This window comes from Diadema antillarum, unplaced genomic scaffold (genome assembly GCF_040938485.1).
Source record: "Diadema antillarum isolate AM-2024a unplaced genomic scaffold, OU_Dant_1.0 scf00000151, whole genome shotgun sequence".
In the NCBI taxonomy this organism is placed as follows: Eukaryota; Metazoa; Echinodermata; class Echinoidea; order Diadematoida; family Diadematidae; genus Diadema; species Diadema antillarum.
Window position 1 is genome coordinate 388,422 of NW_027271040.1, and position 22,671 is coordinate 411,092.

Below are 22,671 nucleotides of genomic sequence, written 5' to 3' on the forward strand. Positions count from 1 at the left end.
CTGGACACACTGTAGGCTTATGGTTTCGAGCACATATTTTGAACCACGTTTTATGCACGTCATTATACAAATCTTTTGTCAGGGATAGATTGAACTGCCTTCCATGGTTTATGATAAAAGTTACTTGTCGCATTATGCATTCAACTTTATTATGATCTTAAAACAACAAATCAAATATTCCATCCTCGTAAAATGATTTATAGATGCACTGAAAAGGGGGAATAGCAGCTCACAACACAAATAAAGAGCAAACAAACTGCTTTATTGTGTAAACATCAATGTTGATAACAATGTATGATTATATTCAGCTAGGGCGTTCGCTCTATAATATATTGTCTTTCTGGAAATAATTACCTTGCAAGTTAACGATGAAATGGTTTCATTGTTTATGCGCGGTAAGTCGTAAAAATCGCAAACTCATTCGCATTGACGACGTGTGCACAAGATTATACACCTCTTTATGGAACGCGTCGTGAAAGGTCGGCGCGTTTTGTATCCAAAGTTTATTTCACACCTGATAAGAAGCATAATTACAGAATCAGGCTACCTTATTGCAATGTTATTCAAGTACCACATCGAGACACTGTGAAATATACACAGCCATCATCTTGATGAGAATCTTCATACATGCAGCCTTCTAAGTCCAATCTGAGAGGCTTATGTAAGTCACGATTAGTGACCAAATACATACATGTTGTAAAGCCTACTTATCAAAGCTGGAAAAGCATGAGCCGGATAACACAGATAACATTTTTGGGACGAAAATGAGTATCAGTTAAAGCTTTGAAAAGGAAAACAAGACATCGGTATATATAGCTGCATCAATTCGACGCCCCAATATATGAGCGAGGGGATTGTGGTAGATATGTTTCCTCTGTGGATGGGTATACTGGGGAGAGGTGATGGGGAGGGGTGTAGAAATGTGGAATAGCGGGGAGCTATTATAGGGATTGAGGAGGGGTGGAGGGAGATGGAGAGAGTTGGGGAAAGTGGGAGAGAAGTAGGGAATAGTGGGGACCTAGGGATGGACGAGGGGTGGAGGGATCAACCCACCCGGGGAGGAGGTGGGGAGGGGTAGGAGAAGTGGGGAATGGTGGGGAGATAGGGATTGGAGGAGGGGTGGAGGGAGATGGAGAGATGCGGGGAGGGGTGGGGAGAAGTGCATGGTGGGGGAAGCTAGGGATTGAGGAGGGGTAGAGGGAGACTGAGAGAAGTGGGAAGGGGTGGGGAGAAGTGGGGAATGGTTGGGAGGTAGGTATTGAGGAGGGAGATGAACAGATGGCCGGATGGGAAGTTGTGGAGTGGGGTGGGGAGGAACACATACAGGAAGAGATGGGAGGGATGGGGAGAGGTGGATGATGGAGGTGATTGGGAGAGGTGGGGAGGGGTGGGAGGGATTCGGAGAGGTAGGAAGTTGCGGAGAAAGTTGCATGGGCAGACATGGAGAGGGATTGTGAGCTATAGAGGTAAGGAGGGGTGAGGAGTTGTGGGGAGGGGTGAGGAAAGCTGGGGAGATGGGGGAGGGGTGAGGAGAGATGTGGAGAGGTGGGGAGATGGGGAGGGGAGGGGAGATGCATGGGGGGTGGGGAGAGCTTGGATGAGGGAGACTATTGTTGAAGTAACGGTTAATCATTAACAGATTCCTGTGTGTCAATATTTCGTCAACGCTGCAGACGAGCAAACAATGTCGTGTTAGATTTTGGTCGTGGAGATGCTTTTAGTTTTAAGAAACGCTGGATTTGCCTGCCATCCGCAAATATGACCTTCGATCAGTACGGTGAGACAGAATAGCAACGTGGAGCAGTACAGTGAAAATACGTTTCTTTTGCGCAATCGCCCTGTCCTATTAGAATATATAGTCATCGACATGCGGCTTTGACACGCTGTGAATAATGTCATGGAAATTTTGGGGGGATTTCGGAACAATACCGTGATTAAGGTCATGATTCAACGTGTTGAGGGCAGAGGAACCAAAACTATTCAAGGTGATTCCATCAATTTTGATAGTGAACCGTATTCCCCGTATCCGTGGTAAGAGCATATCTCGATTTATTTTCGTCACCGTGGATGATCACAATTTAACTACATTGTAACACGTTTTCAGTCATTTACAATCATAGGTCACATTTTTCAATGATGTTAATATTATCAGAGTTTCGGACGGAACCAAGTCGTAGGAGGGAATTATATCAATATCATTCTATTTTGAGAATGATAATCCAGTACTCTTGAGATGTTATGGATTGTCCTCTGTACGACACATATGACGATGCTTACTATAGGGCCTAGATGATAAAATATGGAGAATCACACTCATCCTATATACATCTCATATCAGTCATTTATAGTGTATTATCTTATTAAGGTGTTAAGAGACACCTCTTCTTTTCCTCCTACTCATTGCAGTAAAAACGTGTTGTCATGGAGACACGCTCACTCGTCAATCAGCCACTCCCTATTTGTTCCCGCTTTAATTTCCACGTGGTCATGCTTAAAAAAAAAGTTGTAACATTTTGTGGAGTTAGAGCATTGTGTTAGTGTTTATATTGTATCTGCTTGCGTTATTTTTACTTAGCAATACACATACAAATATAAAAGATATAGAAAATTTAGATTTGTAAGTTAGAGTATGAAAACAGAAAGCCACTACATTATTTTGAATACAGGCCCGCAGCAAATTGATTGTTGTTTTCGTTTGTTTTTCACGGGGGATCGGCAATGTTGGAAATATTGTATACCTTTTTATAAGAAATTATTAAAAGCATGCTACTCCCAAATCAAACCCCTATCCATGGGGTTACAGTAGAGGGTTGTATTTTCAAACGTAAAGATCAAATCCAAACTAAAGATAATCGAAACCTCTTCTGAACTTTGGGAAGAAGTTTCCACCGCCAATCGTTTGTTTTGCTTTGTTTTGTCTTATTTTTGTTGACCAATGCTCGCCAGCAAGGGGGGGGGGGGCGTTCGAACTCCCTAAATACCCCTCCCCTTTCCTCCTATAGTTATGGGCCTGAAATGTTTTGCGTCTTTCCACTATACAGTGATATCAGTAACAATTATCAGTGTGTGTATCGTGGTATTCAAATTTGTCTAAGATGATATATGGTTACATCTTTACACTCACAATCCCACTTCAGCTCCTTTTGCAACCAAAATGAAAATGAAACAAAAAGAAAAGCATCGGGGCATCCTTTCCATCACTGTTCATAAAATTGTAAGAACTTATTATACACCTTATTAATGCTTTTAAAAAATCTACTTCATCCAGATTTTTTTTTAATTATAACAGCGTCAAGATAAGCAGCCGTAAATATAAAAAGATTAGTACGAATTATAGATTTTATTAATGAAAAAATAGGAGAAAACCCTTTGTTATACGTTATCATGACGTATACATATCAGTTTTGTATTCGTGCATACACATCATCCCGGACAATTCATGTACACTAAAGTTGTGTCTTTGAAAATGATGATGAACAGTAAAGATATGACTATTGTTTGTCATGACAATAAAGATTTGGAAGCCATATACAATCAAACAAACAAACTAACTAACAAAAGACAAAACAAACAATAATAAGCAAATAATCAACGTTGGTGAAGGTGATGGGACAAACTATCACTTCCGAGGCGATCTGGATGTAGCTATCTTTCCGAAGCGCAGCTGAGAAAAGATAGCGTACACATTCAGATAGCCGAGGAAGTGATAGTTTGTCTCATTGCCTGAAACTAAAAGTTGATTATTTGCTTTATATTCCACATCTAGGGTCCTAGAAATTCCCATTTTATTCCACATCTGAAACCGTTTTAGCTGTCTTTAGGTATCCTTAGGGCTTAGGCTACGTGTGCGCGTAGATGACAAAACAATGAATTTGCTGCGCGCACCGCGCGGCACCGAAGTGAAAGTGCGTTGCACTGTGTACTATCAAGTGACCTAGGTCACATGATAGTCCACAGTGCAACGCACTTTTATTTCGCGCGTACTCATCTTGCGTTAGGACTGTGTGGACTGTGTGGAGATCAGCGAAACAAAAAGGCCTATCAACATAGAGTGTAACGAACTTTTCTTCTCAGGTGATGTGACGGGCAAAACTACGCTTCATCACGTGATCAGCTCTGGACCAATCCTATTGCAACATTCTTAGTATGTGGAATATAAACAGCAATAACAACAATCAAATCAGAAATATTTCCCTGAGAAAAATCGATGACATGGATAGGCCTGACTATCAGGGGTTAAAAAGAAAATAATGAGAACAAATTTTCAATTTACGTTTGGACGTTCCTGGACCTAATATCCCATTCTGATACTATAAGTCTATTCAAAGGGAACGAAATTCGATCCGTTTTGGCAAAAATTATCATAGAATTCATTAGTTCGTGCACAAGCAATACATTAACATTTTGTTTCCCCATACATTGTTCAAAGTGGATTGCTCCTCATCAAACATAAACATGGAATATAAGAATCATTTTTGACACATCACGTGGTCATGTTACAGAGCAAGATAATTCGTTATCCTTGCTCCTTTTTCCTGTAATGTGAGAAAATCCGATATGTTTTATTTTTTCGGCAAACATTATGAAATACAACCCGTATATGAAGAATGCAACACAGGCTTTCAAGGTCAATGTAATAAATGTGATTTACATGCAAGGGCAATGGAGGCCTTTGATATTTTATAGAGTGTTATGATAAGCTTGACGCTCAAGGACAGTGATGGATGGTAATGAACTTTTAAGTCGTTGCGAAGGTGTGATTATAACGGTGTATATGTGTGTGTGTGTGTGTGTGTGTGTGTGTGTGACTGTCTGTCTATTTGTGTGTTTGTGTTTGTGTGTCTGTATCCATGTGTGTGTGTGTTGTGTGTGTGTGTGTGTATGTGTGTGTGTGTGTGTGTGCTTATGTGTGCATGTCGTAGGTATTGTTGCCGTTGTTATTGTTTCAGTCTTGTTTTGTTCCAAGTTCGAAATGGCCGCATATGATATTGTTCAAGCAAGGTGAAATAGTAATCATCACCAGTTGGCAGGGTTAATGGATATCACCATTGATTAGTCTCGGACAGTTATTTAAAGGGGACCTCCGGATGATTTTCAGACTTTTACATTTGAACAACTATAAATTAGTCAAACTGAGTACAGAGTTTCAGAATTTATAGTGACTCGGATAAGGAATGAGAATGTTTTCAAAATTTATAACAAATTGCAATGAACAAGGATGATGACATGACAGCCTCACCATAAGAATGCATGACTTGGGGCTCAAGGAAGCAGAACAAAAGAAGAAGGCATGCATAGATTTTTTACAGGTGAACTTGTTGAGCAAGCGGTATTGTAATGGAATTACACTGCTACATTTCTGAAATATATGAGGCTCTGATGTCATCAACACTGTTCAGTGTAATTTGTTTAAGATTTTCAATTTATTGGTTTCTCTGCTCAAGGACCACAATAAATTCCACGAATCTATACATGGAGCTGTTGATGTATGTACTACATGATGTGAAATAATGAAAATCGTCCGGAATGCCTCTTTAACTCTTTCAGTTCAGCAATTTAAAATTCTGCTGACATAAGGCCTATAATACATATAGGCATGAGCATGGGACCAACTGTGCTGAAGAAATAATTGAAGGGAAACAGCTGTTAGCAAACGAGCCAAATATTGTTCGAGTTTTGAATATTACATGACATTGCACTTTTATTGTATCGTGATACCCATTATAATACTGCATGTATATTCAGAATTTCGCTTACTCGTGCATAAATAGCCATATTGTTAATTCCATACAGTACACATCAAGCATCATTATCATGCCCTCTATACCCCTCCCGTTTCTGATACAAGACGTGTCTCCCCTTCCGAGAACACAACATTTGAAATGTTCACATTTCACACTGAATGCAACCAATGTGAATACAACATGACATACATTCTATTATCATACTATTACGTTTGAAAAATGATGATAATATAAGAGTAAAAGACAAGTAAAAATGCAGAACAATGAAGATCATAAACCAAGTACAGTTAATGAGAACGGTTTATAAATAATAATCGTGGAGGTGAAAGATAATGAATACTCTAGTACCATTTCCTTCTTTCTGTGACCTTTTCTCGCATGCATGTTCAGGTGTGGGTTTCTTCAATTTGCCTCCCTCTACATATTTGATTTGATAAGATCGCAACTGCTGATCTGCAAATTAACAAACATGCCGAAAAAAAAAGAACCAGTGGGACTCGAACCCGTCATCTACTGTTTCCGGGCAGCGACACTACCACCAGGCTGTCCTTCGTTGCCGGCAGTGACACAATGAACATGTAACAAATACCAAAGCTCAGAAATTCTGACATTGTTATGCTAAGTATAGATGTTAAGCAATAGATGACAGGTTCGAGTCCCACTGGTTCCTTTTTTCCGACACGTTTGTTACTTTACAGATCTGCAGTTGCGATCTTAACAAATTTAATTTGTAGAGGGAGACAAACTGAAGAAACTCACACCTGAACCTTTACCCCTCTGAACAATATCTTTCTTTCATTTGATATGCATGTCTTCATGAAAATCGTAAGATCATATTCATGGCATCCAAATAACGTCCAAAACTTGTTTTTAATAGGTCTATTCCAACTATGTTGTACTTTCTTGCAGATGTGCTATAATTGACTGGGAATAGTCTGAATTCGTAGTATGTGGCAAGCAACAATGGCAAGATACGGACATCGACGAGTTGCCGTGATCACGATTTCCGTGATCATCGTGCTGGTGATCGCATCACGAAGCATTCCAAGACGAGGAGCCCCGACGATCTCTCTGGACAACGTGCAAGGTCACGGTGAAGTCAACGACAACGCCTTGCGAATAAGCGACGGCGACGTAAGTTATTATTTTTTACTTTCTAAACATACATTGTATTTCAAATTCATGTCCTCCCTTGAAATTTTTGCAATTTTTACTTTTCATTTTTTTTTTCATTATCGTGTGTTTCCACAAGATACAGTGTAGGCCTATACAATCATAATGAAGATATACATAGTGGACTAAGGCAGATATTTGTAATTAACTAATAAACTAAGACAAGGCACAATGTACAACATTATAAAACTATTGAGTAGCACACATTTTACTATCAAAATAAAGAATATAACCTTACGATTGCCTTATGCAAAGTTAATATTTCCATCTCAGAAAAAAAAAATTAAATGTGGGGCGAGACTATAAAGTAATAGATGTTAAGTTTTGGTCCCTAAGAGATGGTGAACACATCCGAAAGAAAAGCAATCTACACAAGTGTTAAACAAACATCGATTTCATGTACTATTTGTAATACTGTGAAACGTTATTTGAAGTGAGTCTCAATGACAGCGAAAAAAGGGTAATATATTTCTATGCAGGTTATGAAGGGAACCTTATTTGAAATCTTTCATTCCGCAAACACGAAATTCATGCTTTTTCGGAATAATTGCCGATAGATTTCATTGCATATAGCCTGCACTTCCGCCAACAATTTGAAACGAAATTTTATATAGCAAAGGAAGATCTCTATTCTCTGATTTCAGAAAAATGTTGAAAACTTCGAAGCGAAGAGATCAGCTACTCGGGAGCCGTACATTGACGTGCCTCTACCGTTCTGCGCCAGCGATTTATCGAACACTGATCGCAATCGCTTCGTTCGCCAATTCCCCCGATTCAAGCCAAGGGATTGGAAAAACGACACCGACGCGACCAGCCGGCTGAACTCGGATTTCGAGATTATCGAGAAGAAGCATCAGTATCGAGTATGTGATCGGGTGCAAGTCCTAATAAGGGCGCGAAACGGACGCGGCGAGCCCAAGAGATTCGGCGGAGACTATTTCCGTGCGCGACTCGTGACCAATGACCACAAGGGGCATGTCTACTCGTCGAAGTCGGACGGCGAGGTCGTCGACAACGGTGATGGGACATACATGGCGACGTTCACACTGAAATGGCCGGGAGATGTAAGAATTCATGAGTACAATTGAGTTCCTCGGGGTTGATACTCGATGGCTTCCATGTAATTCATGACATCAAAACGACTTTTTAATGTCATCGGTTGAGTACTTCTTTAACCCTTTTCTTTGTCAGATGTTAACAAAAGTTGAAACGTCTTAAATTCTTTGGCAATGGATTTAACCTATCCAGAGCAATGCCCTATGCACTATGATCATTCTTTTATCATATCAAGGATGTTGAGACATCTATATGCCTTTACAGAATTATGAATTCAATTCAGACCAGTAAATATTTCAGATGATGAGGTAGGAAATAAATAGTTACTTCTATCGTCACAGTTAATCAAATACTAAGTTTTTGATCAATTTGTTCAATTTGTTCAATTTATCGTGCATTTTGATGTGAGATCGAGATTGTTTCCGTGATCATTTGTTCGCAGGTGGTGATCCGTGTCTACCTCGTGCATCCTGGCGAGGGAACGTACGTCCTGAGATCGCAGCGAGACACTCACGACTCGAGGTACTCGTACAAGGGCACTTACTGCTCGTCGGATGGTCGTAGTACAGAGGAGAGAGAATGTAACGTCTATATTTCAGCCAAGGTACGAATCACCTTCAGGTGTTGTTTCGTTTTGTATTGTATTGTTTTGTATTTGTTTGTCCTTGCTTTTTGTTTTGGTTAGATACATAATTTGTCTGCTTTGTTGCCAATGTCTCTGAATACAGCCCTGTATGGCAATGTATGGGGCACCTACTTGAGGAAATCCGTGATTACAATTTCGACAGCTGGTGACCTCATAGAAAGGATGATCACAGTAATACCATGCCACGTAGTTTAACGATGAGGAAAGGATATTAATTTACACAGCTGGGGTATACCTTAACTTCATATCTCTTGTTGCTGTTGTAGTTGTTGTTGTTGTTGCTGCTGCTGCTGCTGCTGCTGCTGCTGCTGCTGTCGATAGAATTAGTGCTCATCGTGTAATATTTCTTGCCTTAAAATTTGATTTTGGTCACAAGTCCTTCGCAGTTGCAAGTTTCTGATACTCGGAATGCTCGGAGATACCTTTTGTTTCTTTCTTTCTTTCTTTCTTTATTTCTTTGCAAACACCCCTATCTTCTCCACCTCCCCTCTCCCCTCCTCCCCCCCCCCCCCCCCCCCCCATCTATCTCTCTCTTCGCTGTGAAACGCACCGCCAACGGCAACGGCCGAAGAAAGCGATAGGGCACTTTCCACCAATCAAAATCATCGCAGTGTTGGGTGCGCGCGCACCCTTCTGAACTGAGCATGCGCGAGATAAAAGATCTAGTGGCAGGTCGCTGGCAGGTTTGTTTGGCGTGCGAAGAGCTCGCTAGAGTGAAGCCGTAGACAGGTGTTAAAAAGTGTCTCTGGAGCTCTTTAGAAGAGTCCTTAAAGATGTCTAAGAAGTTATTTCCGATCAGAATTTTAGACGCTCAAATGTGTGACAATGACATATTAACAGATTGCATAAATTATAGCTCGAAATGTCTTCTGACTTTTTTTCTACTGCATCGTTAAATTTCAAAAAGATATGCTTGAAATCGACAATCAGCAATGTGTGTTCTTTACGGAGCAGTCATAAGTGCAGACAAATAGAGTGACTATATGTAATGCTATGAATTTTCATCGTTCTTGGGGAATGACATCGAATATAAAGTATTAATCAAGTGCGAAGTCAATGTTTTGTCTGATGTCGTGCCACTATCTACATGAAATGGATTCAGAAAGTGACTGGGAAAGTTTTTTGTTGATTCCTTATCCCATTCCCCATCTCCCCCTCCTCTCTCTCTGCCGTTCATCCCATCCGATGACCTTACCCTCTTCTCTTTCTTGTATCTCTACTGTCTTCTGCCCTTCTATTCCCCCCCCCCCATCGTCCCCCTAACTTTCATCTCATTCATTTCTCTGAGTCCTCCCCTCCTCCTCCTCCATTCCCCCTTTCTACCATGATTCCTTCCTCTCTCCACTTCTCTTCTCTCATTCCTCTTTCTCCTCTTAATTTGCCTAATATTTTCTCCCTTCCCTCCATCTTATATGCCCCCCTCCTCTTATCTTTTCTTCTATACCACCGATTCTTCTTTTCTCCACCATCCCTCCCCCTTCATCTGCCTCCTCCTCTTCTCTATACCACCCCTCCTTCCACTTTTCCTTCATCTTCCCTTTACCACACACATCCCTTCCACCTCCCATCTTCTCTCCGCCGTACATTCCCTCTTCTGCTCTCCGTGTCCTCCTCCTTGTCCTCCTCCTTGTCCTCTTCCTCCTCCGCATCATCCTCTTCTTCTTCTTTCTCACCATCCTCCATCATTCCTTCTTCCTCTCGCCTTTCCTTCCTCTTCCCTGCTACTCACAACCCAGACCCACCACGTGTGCAAGTTTACGGATCGGCGAACCCAGCACCAGTGGTACTGCCTGCATCCAACCCGCGAGTCCGGTCTCGACTGCTCCAACTGGTGCAAGCACCGTAGCGACAGCCGCGGGGCGAACGCCGTCATGCTAACTTCTATGACAGAGAAGGAAAAATCTGTCTTCAAAACGTAAGTGGAATACAACAATGGAGCTCAATGGATATGACCAAATTGATGATGATATGATGATGATGGTGGTGATGATGGTGATGATGGTGATGGTGGTGATGGTGGTGATGGTGGTGATGGTGGTGATGGTGGTGATGGTGGTGATGGTGGTGATGGTGGTGATGGTGGTGATGATGATGATGGTGATGATGGTGATGATGGTGTTGATGGTGATGCTGATGATGATGCTAATGATTGTAATGATGATGATGATAAAAAAATTACTCTTTCTTTTATCATGATGACTTTCATCAATGTGGTTATTATCATTGTGATATTAAAAACATTGTCATCATAGTATTATCATTGTTATGTAATCATTATTATCATCAGCTTCATCATCATCATTTTCATTTACTTTTTTTTTCTTTTTAACGTACCATCATAATGTATCATTCGGACATGTCTTGACGTTCTGATTGCTAATACAGAAATTCAGAATTTCAAGACAGACCCGACTGTAAACAATCATTCATACCCAGTGCATTCAGCAGTGTATACCTGATAGGACACCTTTTACGAGTCTCCTAACGTGCAGTATACAGTCAAGCCTGTCGATAGCGGCAACCCAAGGGAGACCAAAAAAGTCGCCGCTGTAGACAGGTGGCCGCTATCATGGCTTTTCTCATGGGGGCATTGTGTTTAGTGTTCGCATTCGGTAAGTAGCCGCTGTAGACGGAGGTCGCTATTACAGGTGTGACTGTATGTACCCCACCCATCAAGCCCTTTCCCCTCCAGTTGATGACTGGATGAGGGATGGCATCCAAGGAAAAGAGAGAGACCTCATCAATTTTCCTCCGGAATGTGTGTCGGGTCCGAGCACTCCAAAACGACAGCAAACGGAAGATGATTTTGATGCGATGCCTTCATTTTCTTGTATACTGAATGACAACACACAGGATGGTACAGGCGGTTTTGACTTGTGATTAATTTCACTTGAAGTTGGCACACGCGCTCGGTATTATAGCAATTAATTACCTCGCGGGGAGCCACCAGGGAACAATCAACAGCTGACGGAGGATCTGACTCATGTCAGCTGCTATAATTCAATTCAATTCAAACTTTATTTTCATTTTTTTCCCAACATGAACATACAAGGTAATGTGTGAACTTGGACAAACATTTTATCGAATGATTATACCCAGGAAGCAACAGCTAGCATATTGTTAATGTCTATATAATCAGCACGAGAAGATGCATAATCGTATAATATATCAAAGCAAATACTCTCGGAGGGCAATATTACCCCCGGCTAAATACTGGCTAGTGATAAGGTTAGAGTAAAGATTAGGGTAAGGGTTATATGTTTAGAGTTAGAGTTTGGGTTAGGGCAGGGAGGTGGGAATGGGTCAGGATTAGGGTTAGGATTAGGATTAGGGTTAAAGTCAGGGGAAGGGTTTGGGGTAATTGTCCAGGAAGTAATTTCCCTAGACCCGGCATGGTATACACAGACATGCCTATATACTATGAATATACTCTGTATGCTATTATTATCGCTGATATATGGGCCCTACTATATGTCTTGTATACTACACAACAATCTTATTGTGATGTTTATGATTCTACTTTAAGGCTCCGTACATATTGAATTTGAATGATTTCAAAGTCATGGTTATATATTACTGAGTTTCCCTTTCAACTGACTTGCCGTGAAGATGAAATGACGATTTAATTCAGAGACTAAAGTAGAAAACGGTAGAGGACTCGAATGCTTATCCCATAACGTTTGCGGCGATTCTTTTTTTTTTTCAAAGCTGATTTTTCATCGTTGCCATTATTCTCTGTTCCATCCCCGATACACACACACACACACACACACACCCACACCCACACACATACTTTTGAAATGCAGTAAGACATGACCTTTGGCCCCATGCCAATGCACTGCTATTCATCTCCTGCAACAGACACTACCCAGTTTTGACAGACGCAACGATCACAGAGACTATACGCGGGAGTTTTTGCCAAATGTCAAATGAAGAAGATTAAGAAATAATTCAAATCCGTAATAAAATTTGTAGCGGACTCTTTGTCTAATTGTTTGCCGTTTGAGTGATAGATGTCCTCATTCAATGTCCCTCACCCGAGTGTTGGCAACCAGTTCGGCATATCTGCATGAGTACTTATTGAGGGATTGCACAAGATGCGTATTAATCCGTGATATTGGCTAATCCCGTAGACCTTGCAGTGTCTTTTTAAATAAACGCATACTATATCATTGCAATCATACAACTGTTTAGAGACCGGTCGCAGCTACCTACACAATATGCGTATGAAATCTGGTGCGTCTTAGGTAAAAAGGCGATGTGTTGCGTTCACAATCACTGCTTTTCCTGAAAGTTTAATTTTTTTTTCATAACATAATACGTGCATGAGTTAAGCCATCCCACATGATAATGCCATACATACGCATACATTATATGAATATAATATATTTGTGAAAGTTTAGTAGGCCTATGTCTATCTATGTCATAGACAGATCATAGATAATTATCATAATGTTCCTTTAAGTTAAAGCATAAACTATTTTTTCAGACGTAAATAGGACAAGCACGAAATACAAATGTCACATAATCCCTTGAGATTCGATAATACAAAAATGTAGGGTTCGTTATTCCAAAAGTTGGTTAGTACCTACTTTATCTACATTCTCGGATTCACGAACCCATGCACCTTCTTTTCAGTTTAACAAACTTTCGGAATAACAAACCTTTTTTCATCTTAAGAATTACGAACCTCGAAGTAACAAACTTAGAATGACGCCAAATAATGTTCGGATTAAGGAACCTTCGGAATTAAGAACATCTCCCTTTCATGTATTCATTCATTTATTCATCGATGTATATAGTTGCCGGTATTCATCTATTTTTTTATTTATTTATTTGCCTATTTATCTATCTATCTATCTACAGTATTTATCTATCTGTCTGTCTTTCTGTCTATCTATTTATCATCCTATCTCTCTCTCTCTCTCTCTATCTATCTATCTATCTATCTATCTATATATATATATATATTATTATCATACTTAAATCTAATTCTCCTGAGATAATATCTCATGAGGTTGCCTCATGAAGGATGTTTACAGCTTTGTTTTATCATCATCAAGAATAAATTGAAAAAAAAATATTCTATTTGAAATGACCATCATCAGGAATAAATTGAAACAAAGATATTCTGTTTGAAATGACCAATCTTCCTCCCTGATCTCTTCTCTTCTTTCCATCATGTCTTTCCCTTCCCATCTCAGCTTGTTATGTCTACTCTCTTTATTTCTTACTTTCTCCTATTTTCTCTTAATTAACCCGTTGTCTACGGGAACCTGGTGCCCCCTGTTTTGAAGCAGTGGAAATTCGAGTCATCTCGAAGCAACGGGTTAAGAAGATATCGTTTTTAATTCATACCATATCAATTACGTACATGCTGTTTCCTGCCTCCATTTTTTTTTCTGGACGAAGTATAAAATGCAAGCTGTGCTTTCTACTTTAAGGTTGCCCCTATTTTCGTTCAAATGACTATTTCATATGACCTCTTGTTACTAAAATATACGTTTTGCTATTATCTACCTCGTGAAAAACAAATTTTAATAATTATATTGTAATAATCATAGTAATTCAGTTATACATGTATTTGTTTCATTGCTTTCAAAATGAATTCAAATCAATCAATTATATAAACAATCAGCTGTCCACCTGTCCCTATGCAGCAGCTTACCACAAAATTTAACGTGCGTTGTTTTTTATCATTAAAACAATCTAGGCCTATTGTTTCATATGGCAGAGCTTCATGAAATTTGTGATCAAAGGTACAAATCAGGGAGGTGAGAAGTTTCGTCTCACCTCCCTGGTGCAATATTTTATAGAGGTAAGACGTTGGAGACAAGCATATGATACTGCTAACATTACATGACACAGGGTGTCCTTGTACAGCTCTACATCATTTCTCGCGTACTGTTTTGAATCGAAGAGTGTTCATTTTTCATGAGTGAAGCTTGAAACGGGGGCCTGCTGTACGCAGGTACTTCAATTATCGAATTGCCGTTGTCAGCTCGGGTAAATTCAGGACACACTGTTCGCGACAGCCTCATAAAATCTCCGTGGTTGATGCGTGGAGAAAGGGTACAATAGGGAGCGCACTGTGCAACTATATTTCGGTTGCTATGGGTACGAATACCAAGCAACCACGTAGCGTTGTACCAGCTGCATGATAACGTTGCTATGGCAATGCCTACCTCGGAGCCTCTTCTCGTGGGGGAGCTATAGCCGTAGATTGAGACACTCGTGACCATTCTTGCCATGGAGGTTACCTTTCTGGAAACAGCTTCCCGCAAGATCACATAGATTTCACTGCAAGTCTAGCGCTTGATTAAAGACTGTTTTAATGCTCCACCAACCGTGGTTGTCCGTTTGTTGACTTTTCCTCGCTTTATCAGCGCATGCATATTATTATTATGTGCTAAAATTTGGTGACAGAATTCTATTCAATACCAGCGGCAGGTTAATGCCTATCAATGAACGCGCACATCACTGTAAAGCTCCTATATCCCTTCACATATCTTCCGTCATGCAAACTCACAGAGTGCAACACAACGGAGGTTTGCGTACCAACTAAAAATGAGATAATTATTATCAGAAACAAGACTTTTAAAGGTATTTCTTTCGTCTCATCCTCTCCGGCTCTCCTTCCTTCTCTCTGTCCCTCTCACTCCCCTCCCTCCCTCTATCTATCTATCTATCTATCTATCTATCTATCTATCTATTTATCAATATATCTATCTAAATCTATCTATCTATCAATCTATTAATCTATCTATCTTTATATCTACCTATCTATTAATCTATCTGTCTATATATGTATGTATGTATGTATGTTTGTATGTATCTATCTATCAGTCTATCTACCTGTCTATCTATCTCTTTATATATATATATATATATATATATATATATATAAACTATATATATATACATGTATATATAATATAGGGCCTATGTATTACTATCTTTATACCTATCTGTCTTTCGATCAGTTTATCTATCTATATTTGTCTATCTATAGTAATTATCTCTTCATCTGCGTCTCTCTCTGTATTCTTATTTCTCTCTGTCACAATAGCAGTCTTTTACTTTTGTTTGTTTGTTTTTTTTGCAGAGGAGTGATATAGTTATGAGCTATAACAAGGCTATGATATATTCACTACATTGAATAGCATTATTATCTGCAATGGTAGAAGTACGAACAGAAAAGACAAATCAAAGGAGTTTAAAGGAGTATAATGTGCTCGTAATCAGAGTAACTCAGTTACTGAAGCTGCTAATTAGGATTTGTCAATTGTATGACTCTATGCATCGTTGCCATATCGAAATGAGTCATCGTGTGATTTCCAGTGAAAAGCAAAAATGGGATGTCATCGGGGATATTATTTCCTGCCTATGTGCACGTAAATGCACAAAACGGATGCACAGGCAGAAATTTAAGCAAAAGAAAGTTCATTGCACACTCCATTAAACAATGACACCGCTCACACGTGACGTTTGAACTTTTTTTTGTGTGTATATGTAACTCACAGAAATATTTATTTTGTAACTGTTGCTTCATCAAAGTGTGACATCTAATAAAATATGACGTCTGAAATCTTAGGAAATAATTTTCTTTCAAATGTTTTTATGATGCGATGACATCATTTCCTAGTCCTTCGCTGCTATCCAAGCTCATATTTTCCCCCTCTGGGTATTTCAAATCTGATTACTGCAATTACCATGTGTTCTCCATTATAATTTTGTGGAGAAATAGTATTTTTTTCTTTAGTCTACTTAACACTGTATTAGATCATGCTGGTAGAAGTGGCAAACAAATTTTATTTCATAGAATATACCGTGTCCTCGAAGATGAATATTTCATACGATACTAATATTTCATACATTATGGGAGCCATCATTTCCTTTGCGGAAGTTGATTTTGCACTCAACTTGATACATGGCTGGTGAATAACAGGAAGGATTATGTTCGTGTAGAAAGTGTGTCATGTGAACACTCGAATCTTGTGTCATGGTATAAATATCAGGCCAGTTACCGGTATCGAATATATTTGAAGTATAGGTACATGTAAGTGCTCTTATCCGGGTAATTACCCCCCCCCCCCCCCCCCCCCAGGGCAGTTACCCTGGTAAGGTTAGAGTAAAGATTAGGGTTAGGGTTAGGTTTAGGGTTGGGAGTTTGGGTTAGGGTTACGATTAGGTTCAGGATTAAGATTAGGGGGTCACGGGGAGGGTCCCGGGTAATTGCCCAGGGGATAATTAAATTGCCCTAGACCCGTAAGTGCTGTATGGACACGCCTCTTCCACTCCTCTGCATGTATACCGCGAATATTCAGACGATCGACTCTTTTGTGCGCGGCTCATTGCTGGATGGCAGTGTTCACGCACGCCACTAAAATATCAAGAGTCAACGGTATTGGGGCTTATGTACATAGGCCAGCGAGCTGACCTATCACCTGTGGAATCTTTGTTGTTGCCTTGGATACCGTATTTTTTTTCTCTATTGGATATGTAGCACACATTCCAATTCGATTGGATGTACACAGCACACATTACCATGCGTGTAGAGATAGCGGTTAGAAATCAATGAACAACAATCTTTCTACACCGTCCATGACTTATCATTATCGCTCTACTGTACTGTCATGGTCAGACCACGAATGAAAGAGACACAAATAAAGAAAAATACCCCCCCCCCATAAAAAAAAAAATCCTTCTAAGAACAACACCATTTAAAATAAATCAAAATGATGACACGTCACATGTAGAGTTACTCACCCGCTCTGGACGGTCCATCACTGTGCAAGGGAAGGAGATGATGAAGGCACGTTAACTCGACGGACATACACCTTGAACTGGTATGTGTCTTCACCCGCAGGAATGAAGCAAAATTATGGACAATTCGTCAAAACGCACTGCTCCCTTGTGCGTTGCAGCATTCCGACCTGTTCACTTCTGGTTCAGTAGGTTGAGAGAGAGTAAAAGAGAGAGAAAGAGAGAGCTACAGAGAGAGAGGGGGCAATCAATAATGGAAGAATCCATATTTCTGTTGACCGCACGACAAATTCTATAGAAGTATAGATTCCCAAATGCATCGCATCGCGCCGACGTCACAATTGGAAAGTCCCAATACTTTTATGCCGCTTTTCTGCCGGGAGAAAAACAGAACACAGCGAGTTGCGTACAACCATCACCAGCGTCGAGTTTCCTTGGCACGCCCATCATTCGACCATTATTTTATTCACTCAGTCATCTACCTATAATTCTATTTTTTTTTTTTTACTTGATCACAGTGCACAAAATACCAACATAAAAAATCATGCGGGTGAAAAGAAAATAGAAGAAATTTGAGCACTGTAATAGAAGAGATACATTGATGTATTTGTGCATGTGTGTGTGTGTGTGTGTGTGTGCGTGCGTGCATGTGCGTGTGTGGGTTGTTTTATGCTTTCAAGAAACATGATACTTGCAGGCCTACTTGTGAAAAGGTAAATGAATGAGTAAATAAATGAATACTCAGTACACTGAATAAACAATGAATACACATACCCTTCCGTTTTGTATGATATAAACAAAGTTAATGTGAGTGTGATTTTATGTTTGTGTTTTTGTGTGTGTGTGTGTGTGTTCATGCTTTATGCAAAACATTATGATAATGGTAAAGGGGAGGGGTATCCCCCTCTCACACAAGTTTTCAATAAAGAAGTAAGAAAATAGATATCCCAGCGAAATGTGAATTATTTGCCTTTACACGTCATATATAATGTATATATATATATATATATATATATATATATGTATATATATATATATATATATATATATATTAATATATATACATACATACATACATTATATATATATATATATATATATATATATATATATATATATATATAATCATATAGCAGCTGCGCTATGGAAATGTATATCTTATTGTTATTGCATATAATCTAAAAGTTCGTGTGAATTAGTATATATATCATAATGTTTAGATCAAGACCTAAAACATATTTTGCTCTAAAAGTGCTTAGGCTTAGGTCTCCTCTCCTGCTGTTATTCTTTCCTTCGCACATGTTCTGGGATCAAGTGTTTATAATAATAAATTATGATACATGATATATCATATATATATATATATATATATATATATATACATTATATATATATATATACATATATATATATTACAAATATATGATACGCAATATGATAGTATACTAGTAACACGTACTAAACACCTAAAACAATTTATGCATGAAATGTATATACACATACAAAATAGCAAGTGGGTATCACAAGTACATAGCTGCATAATGATTCTTTTTTTTATGATTGCCATTAGCATTATATATGTATATATATATATATATATATATATATATATATATATGTATATATATATATATATAAAATTCAAATGTTTTAATGGGACATATTTAAATGAATTTCCATAATATATGTAATTTGTATATTGTTATTGATTTTTCGAGTGATTAACACGTTTAAAAAGCTTTGCTTCTTAGTAGATCACTCATTTCCATCGCTTTATTTTTTCTTGGTTTCTATTCCAAAGTGTGCTTTGTTTTCCCGATGTATGCTTATGTACTATAACATTTTTTCATGATTTATTTGAATTGAAAATACATCATAAGCGGATCCAGAGGTCCATTTTTTTAAAACAAAAGAAATAACAAGAAAAAATGAAGGGACGACGCGGCACGAGAAACAGAAAATTGCGCGCTAAAGCATTTTCTTTCTTCTTCTTCTTTTCTTTTTTTTTTTTTTGCTTGTCAGCTCATTAAACCCGGAAGTGGCACCAGAAATATTTTTGGCGTCCCCCCCCCCCCTTTCGGAATTTCTGGATCCGCCCCTGCACATGTTTATTACAAGAGATGCACATTACTTTTGTTTCTTTCGAGCACATTATGTACACGTCCATGATTTTGAAAGAATTACCTTTTATCCTCGTCGCATGCTTTTCCGTGTTTTTCTCGTTTCAGGAGTGCGGATGGGATTCTCCACTCTAAGGATTACGAAATTAAAAATGGTGAGTCCGAATGGAAACACTTCATGATATATTGCTACTGAGGCTATGCAGTCAGGCCACCACCTAAGTATTGATTAATGCAGATCAGAGTTCTTACACCTACACGTATGTTAATCTTTACCAAAACTGAATGTATGATCGTTGCATCACGGGAATAGGGAATTATTGCTTCTAATTAATCATAATTACCGTGCATTGTTATTGATTTGTCTGTTCTGCGAATTAATGTTTGTGTATTTTTCTTTTCTTTTAATGTTTTACGCGAACACAAAGATTGACAGTTTGATTAACTGATCATTTTATTCCACACTCGTCCACAAAGTTAAAGATGCATAAATTGATAAAGAATAACAAGAACATCCTTGGGAAACGAATAACATGTGGAAAAACAGAGAGTTATAACCAAAGTAGAATTTTCATTCATTTCAATTCAATTCATTCTATTTGTATGTTTTAACTTTTTTTTCATATGATTCTACGATATACACTTAATGAGGAAAACGCCGTGTAAAGTTGATTCTCAGGACATGATGAGAAGATAGTGTTGAGAATGCAAAGTAAATAAAGTTTAAAGAGAAGTAAATCAACTAAGTATTTTTAGAGAGAAAGTTACATAGGTATCACAACGCTTCTACCCGATTTGATGATTTCTATTGTGATTTTTGTCATGTTTTCTCTCCCCTCCCCCCCAACCAAACTTGAAGTAAACAATGCATCCGTCGGATCGACGCAGCCATTGCCTCCTTGCAAACCCAACTTCCATAGCAACGGCACGATCGTCTCGGGCTATTACGCAAACGACGTATGGGTCTCTCCGTACTGCAACATCCTGCGATTCTCGTCGTCTCTAGGGGCAACACGGCGATGTCTGCGCGGGAAAACGGTATTTTTCCTCGGCGACTCCACGGTGAAAAAGCTTTTCGACTACTTCATGTCGCGACTTGGCAACCTCACCATCACTCATGGGGAACTATTCATGCGAGCCGACGTCGGTCCACTGGTGGCGGAAGACAAGTGGGGTGAGATCAGCATGGTCTACTTCACTCATGGCTATCCACTCGGAGACGACGTTGTGTACGACATCCACGACGTCAAATACCTCGCCAACATCATCCACGACTTAAACGTGGACAGGGACAGCGTGATCGTGATATCCATATGGCGACACTTCACGCCGCATAAGACGTCCTTGTACAAGGAACGAATCCGGACCATCCTAAGCGAGGTGGAAAAGCTCCACCAAAGGAGCCCTCTGACTAAGGTCATCTTCAACACTCCAAACACGCGAGACCACGAAAAGCTGGACACGATCGTGTACGCCAGCGACTACTACGCGCGGGATCTGAACGAAGTCTTGCGAGAGGTGCTGGCGGGTTACCCCAAAGTGGGTCTCCTCGACTCCTGGGACATGACCAACGCCCATCTTCACCCTCACACAATTCATCCTGGAGCATATCATCTCGAAAACCTCAGCAACCATCTCCTCTCCTACATATGCCCCCACGGATGAAAAGAGTGAGAGAAAGAGAGAAGACAGAGAGCTATCCAGATAGATAGATAGATAGATAGATAGATAGATATATAGATGAATAAATAAATAAATATATATATATATAAATATGTATATATATATATATAGTTACATACTTTGAGAAAAGAAAATTGGTTTTTCATCGGGATTTCTTTGCTCAAAGTTTTCATTATTTATCATTTGTTTCTGGTCAGTTTCCTTTTCTTTGTTTCAATATATCATATATATATATATATATATATATATATATATATATATATGTTGATAAGGTAGTCCACGTGTTGGCAAGATAAAAAGATAAGTAACAAAGCTGCAACAAAGTTCATGCTGTATTCACCAACGGTTTATTTCTTCACACAAATTTTCGAGCGTCTCGCCGCCCTTTCTCAAGTGTTGATACTGAGAGAACAATAACAAAATTAAGCCATAACAATATATTGCAACCGCGTTAAAGCGCGCATCCTTGGTAACACGGTTGCAATATATTGTTATGGCTTAATTTTGTTATTGTTCTCTCAGTATCAACACTTGAGAAAGGGCGGCGAGACGCTCGAAAATTTGTGTGAAGAAATAAACTGTTGGTGAATACAGCATGAACTTTGTTGCAGCTTTGTTACTTATATATATATATATATATATATATATATATATATATATGTACAGTAGATAGTTAGCTGGCTAGCTAGATAGATAAATAGGTAGATAGATAGATAGATATAGATAGATGGATAGGTAGGTATAGGTAGATAGATAGATAGATAGATAGGCCTAGATAGATAGATAAAAAGCAAGAAAGAGAGAGAGAGAGAGAGAGAGAGAGAGAGAGAGATTGATACCAAACACGTGATAAAAACAGATTTGTCATGTCATAATAAATAACCTAATCATGATGTTATTACATCGAGAAATATCGAAAGATGGAGAAGACAGAGAGACAGAGAGAGAAATATGTGTATATGGAATATTCATATGTATTACTATGCATCCAGCTTCATGGAGATATTTCAAATACACTTACTTCATTATGGAGACACTCGACGTAATCAGTTATGTAATAACCCGTTCCATCGCATACTTTACTGCTGCCATTACTTGTCTACACAATATCTCCCTAAAGTTGGATCCAGAGTTTATACTATATTCTCTGAAGAACAGGTATTTTATATGAATTTCTTTTTTTATACGAGAATCTAGCCATTTTATATGTTGATATTGCAGATTCCTGTAGATATTGCAGATTCCTGTAGATATAATTATTTCTGACATCGTTGTTAAGTAATTCGGCAGGTATAGTCACCGTATTTTTTTTTTAAGTAGGCCTACAATGATGATTTTATTAGACCTAATCCATTTGCCTAATGGTTTATGTTCAAATAATGAGTCCTCTTTGAATCATAAGACTTGAGGACCTTGTATGGTCAAAAAAGTTCTTCACGTTATTATTTTTTTGCTCTCTAGCAGTTTAATATTTCTTTATATT

At 38.9% G+C, this 22,671-nt stretch overlaps 2 protein-coding genes across 3 annotated transcripts in view; one reads left to right on the forward strand and one right to left on the reverse strand.

The window, feature by feature from the left end:
* LOC139721900 (alpha-N-acetyl-neuraminyl-2,3-beta-galactosyl-1,3-N-acetyl-galactosaminide alpha-2,6-sialyltransferase-like) overlaps nucleotides 1-17,603 on the reverse strand; it is a 55,692-nt gene extending 38,089 nt beyond the window's left edge. The window contains exon 1 of the mRNA XM_071633226.1: nucleotides 17,389-17,603. Coding sequence (XP_071489327.1) covers nucleotides 17,389-17,406 — 18 coding nt within the window. The 5' untranslated portion in view covers nucleotides 17,407-17,603. The remainder of the gene's footprint in view (nucleotides 1-17,388) is intronic.
* On the forward strand, nucleotides 1,696-21,185 carry LOC139721899 (NXPE family member 3-like). 2 transcript variants are annotated; one of them, XM_071633224.1, is made up of 7 exons: nucleotides 1,696-1,985; nucleotides 6,654-6,878; nucleotides 7,562-7,981; nucleotides 8,416-8,577; nucleotides 10,356-10,534; nucleotides 19,614-19,660; nucleotides 20,365-21,185. In XM_071633224.1, exons 2-7 carry the CDS (start codon nucleotides 6,693-6,695, stop codon nucleotides 21,168-21,170), a joined length of 1,800 nt encoding a protein of 599 aa, XP_071489325.1. In that variant the 5' UTR covers nucleotides 1,696-1,985; nucleotides 6,654-6,692; the 3' UTR covers nucleotides 21,171-21,185. The 2 variants fall into 2 exon arrangements, with proteins under 2 accessions (XP_071489325.1, XP_071489324.1); XM_071633223.1 differs by having other exon boundaries at nucleotides 1,697-2,031.
* Nucleotides 21,186-22,671: the final 1,486 nt, after the last annotated feature.

Bases quoted from the DNA above. Each gene is read 5' to 3' on its own strand.
- LOC139721899 (XM_071633224.1), top strand. From the start codon at position 6,693: ATGTGGCAAGCAACAATGGCAAGATACGGACATCGACGAGTTGCCGTG. The intron at 6,879-7,561 runs GTAAGTTATTAT...CTCTGATTTCAG, and splicing joins TGCGAATAAGCGACGGCGAC to AAAAATGTTGAAAACTTCGA. The intron at 19,661-20,364 runs GTGAGTCCGAAT...CCAAACTTGAAG, and splicing joins GGATTACGAAATTAAAAATG to TAAACAATGCATCCGTCGGA.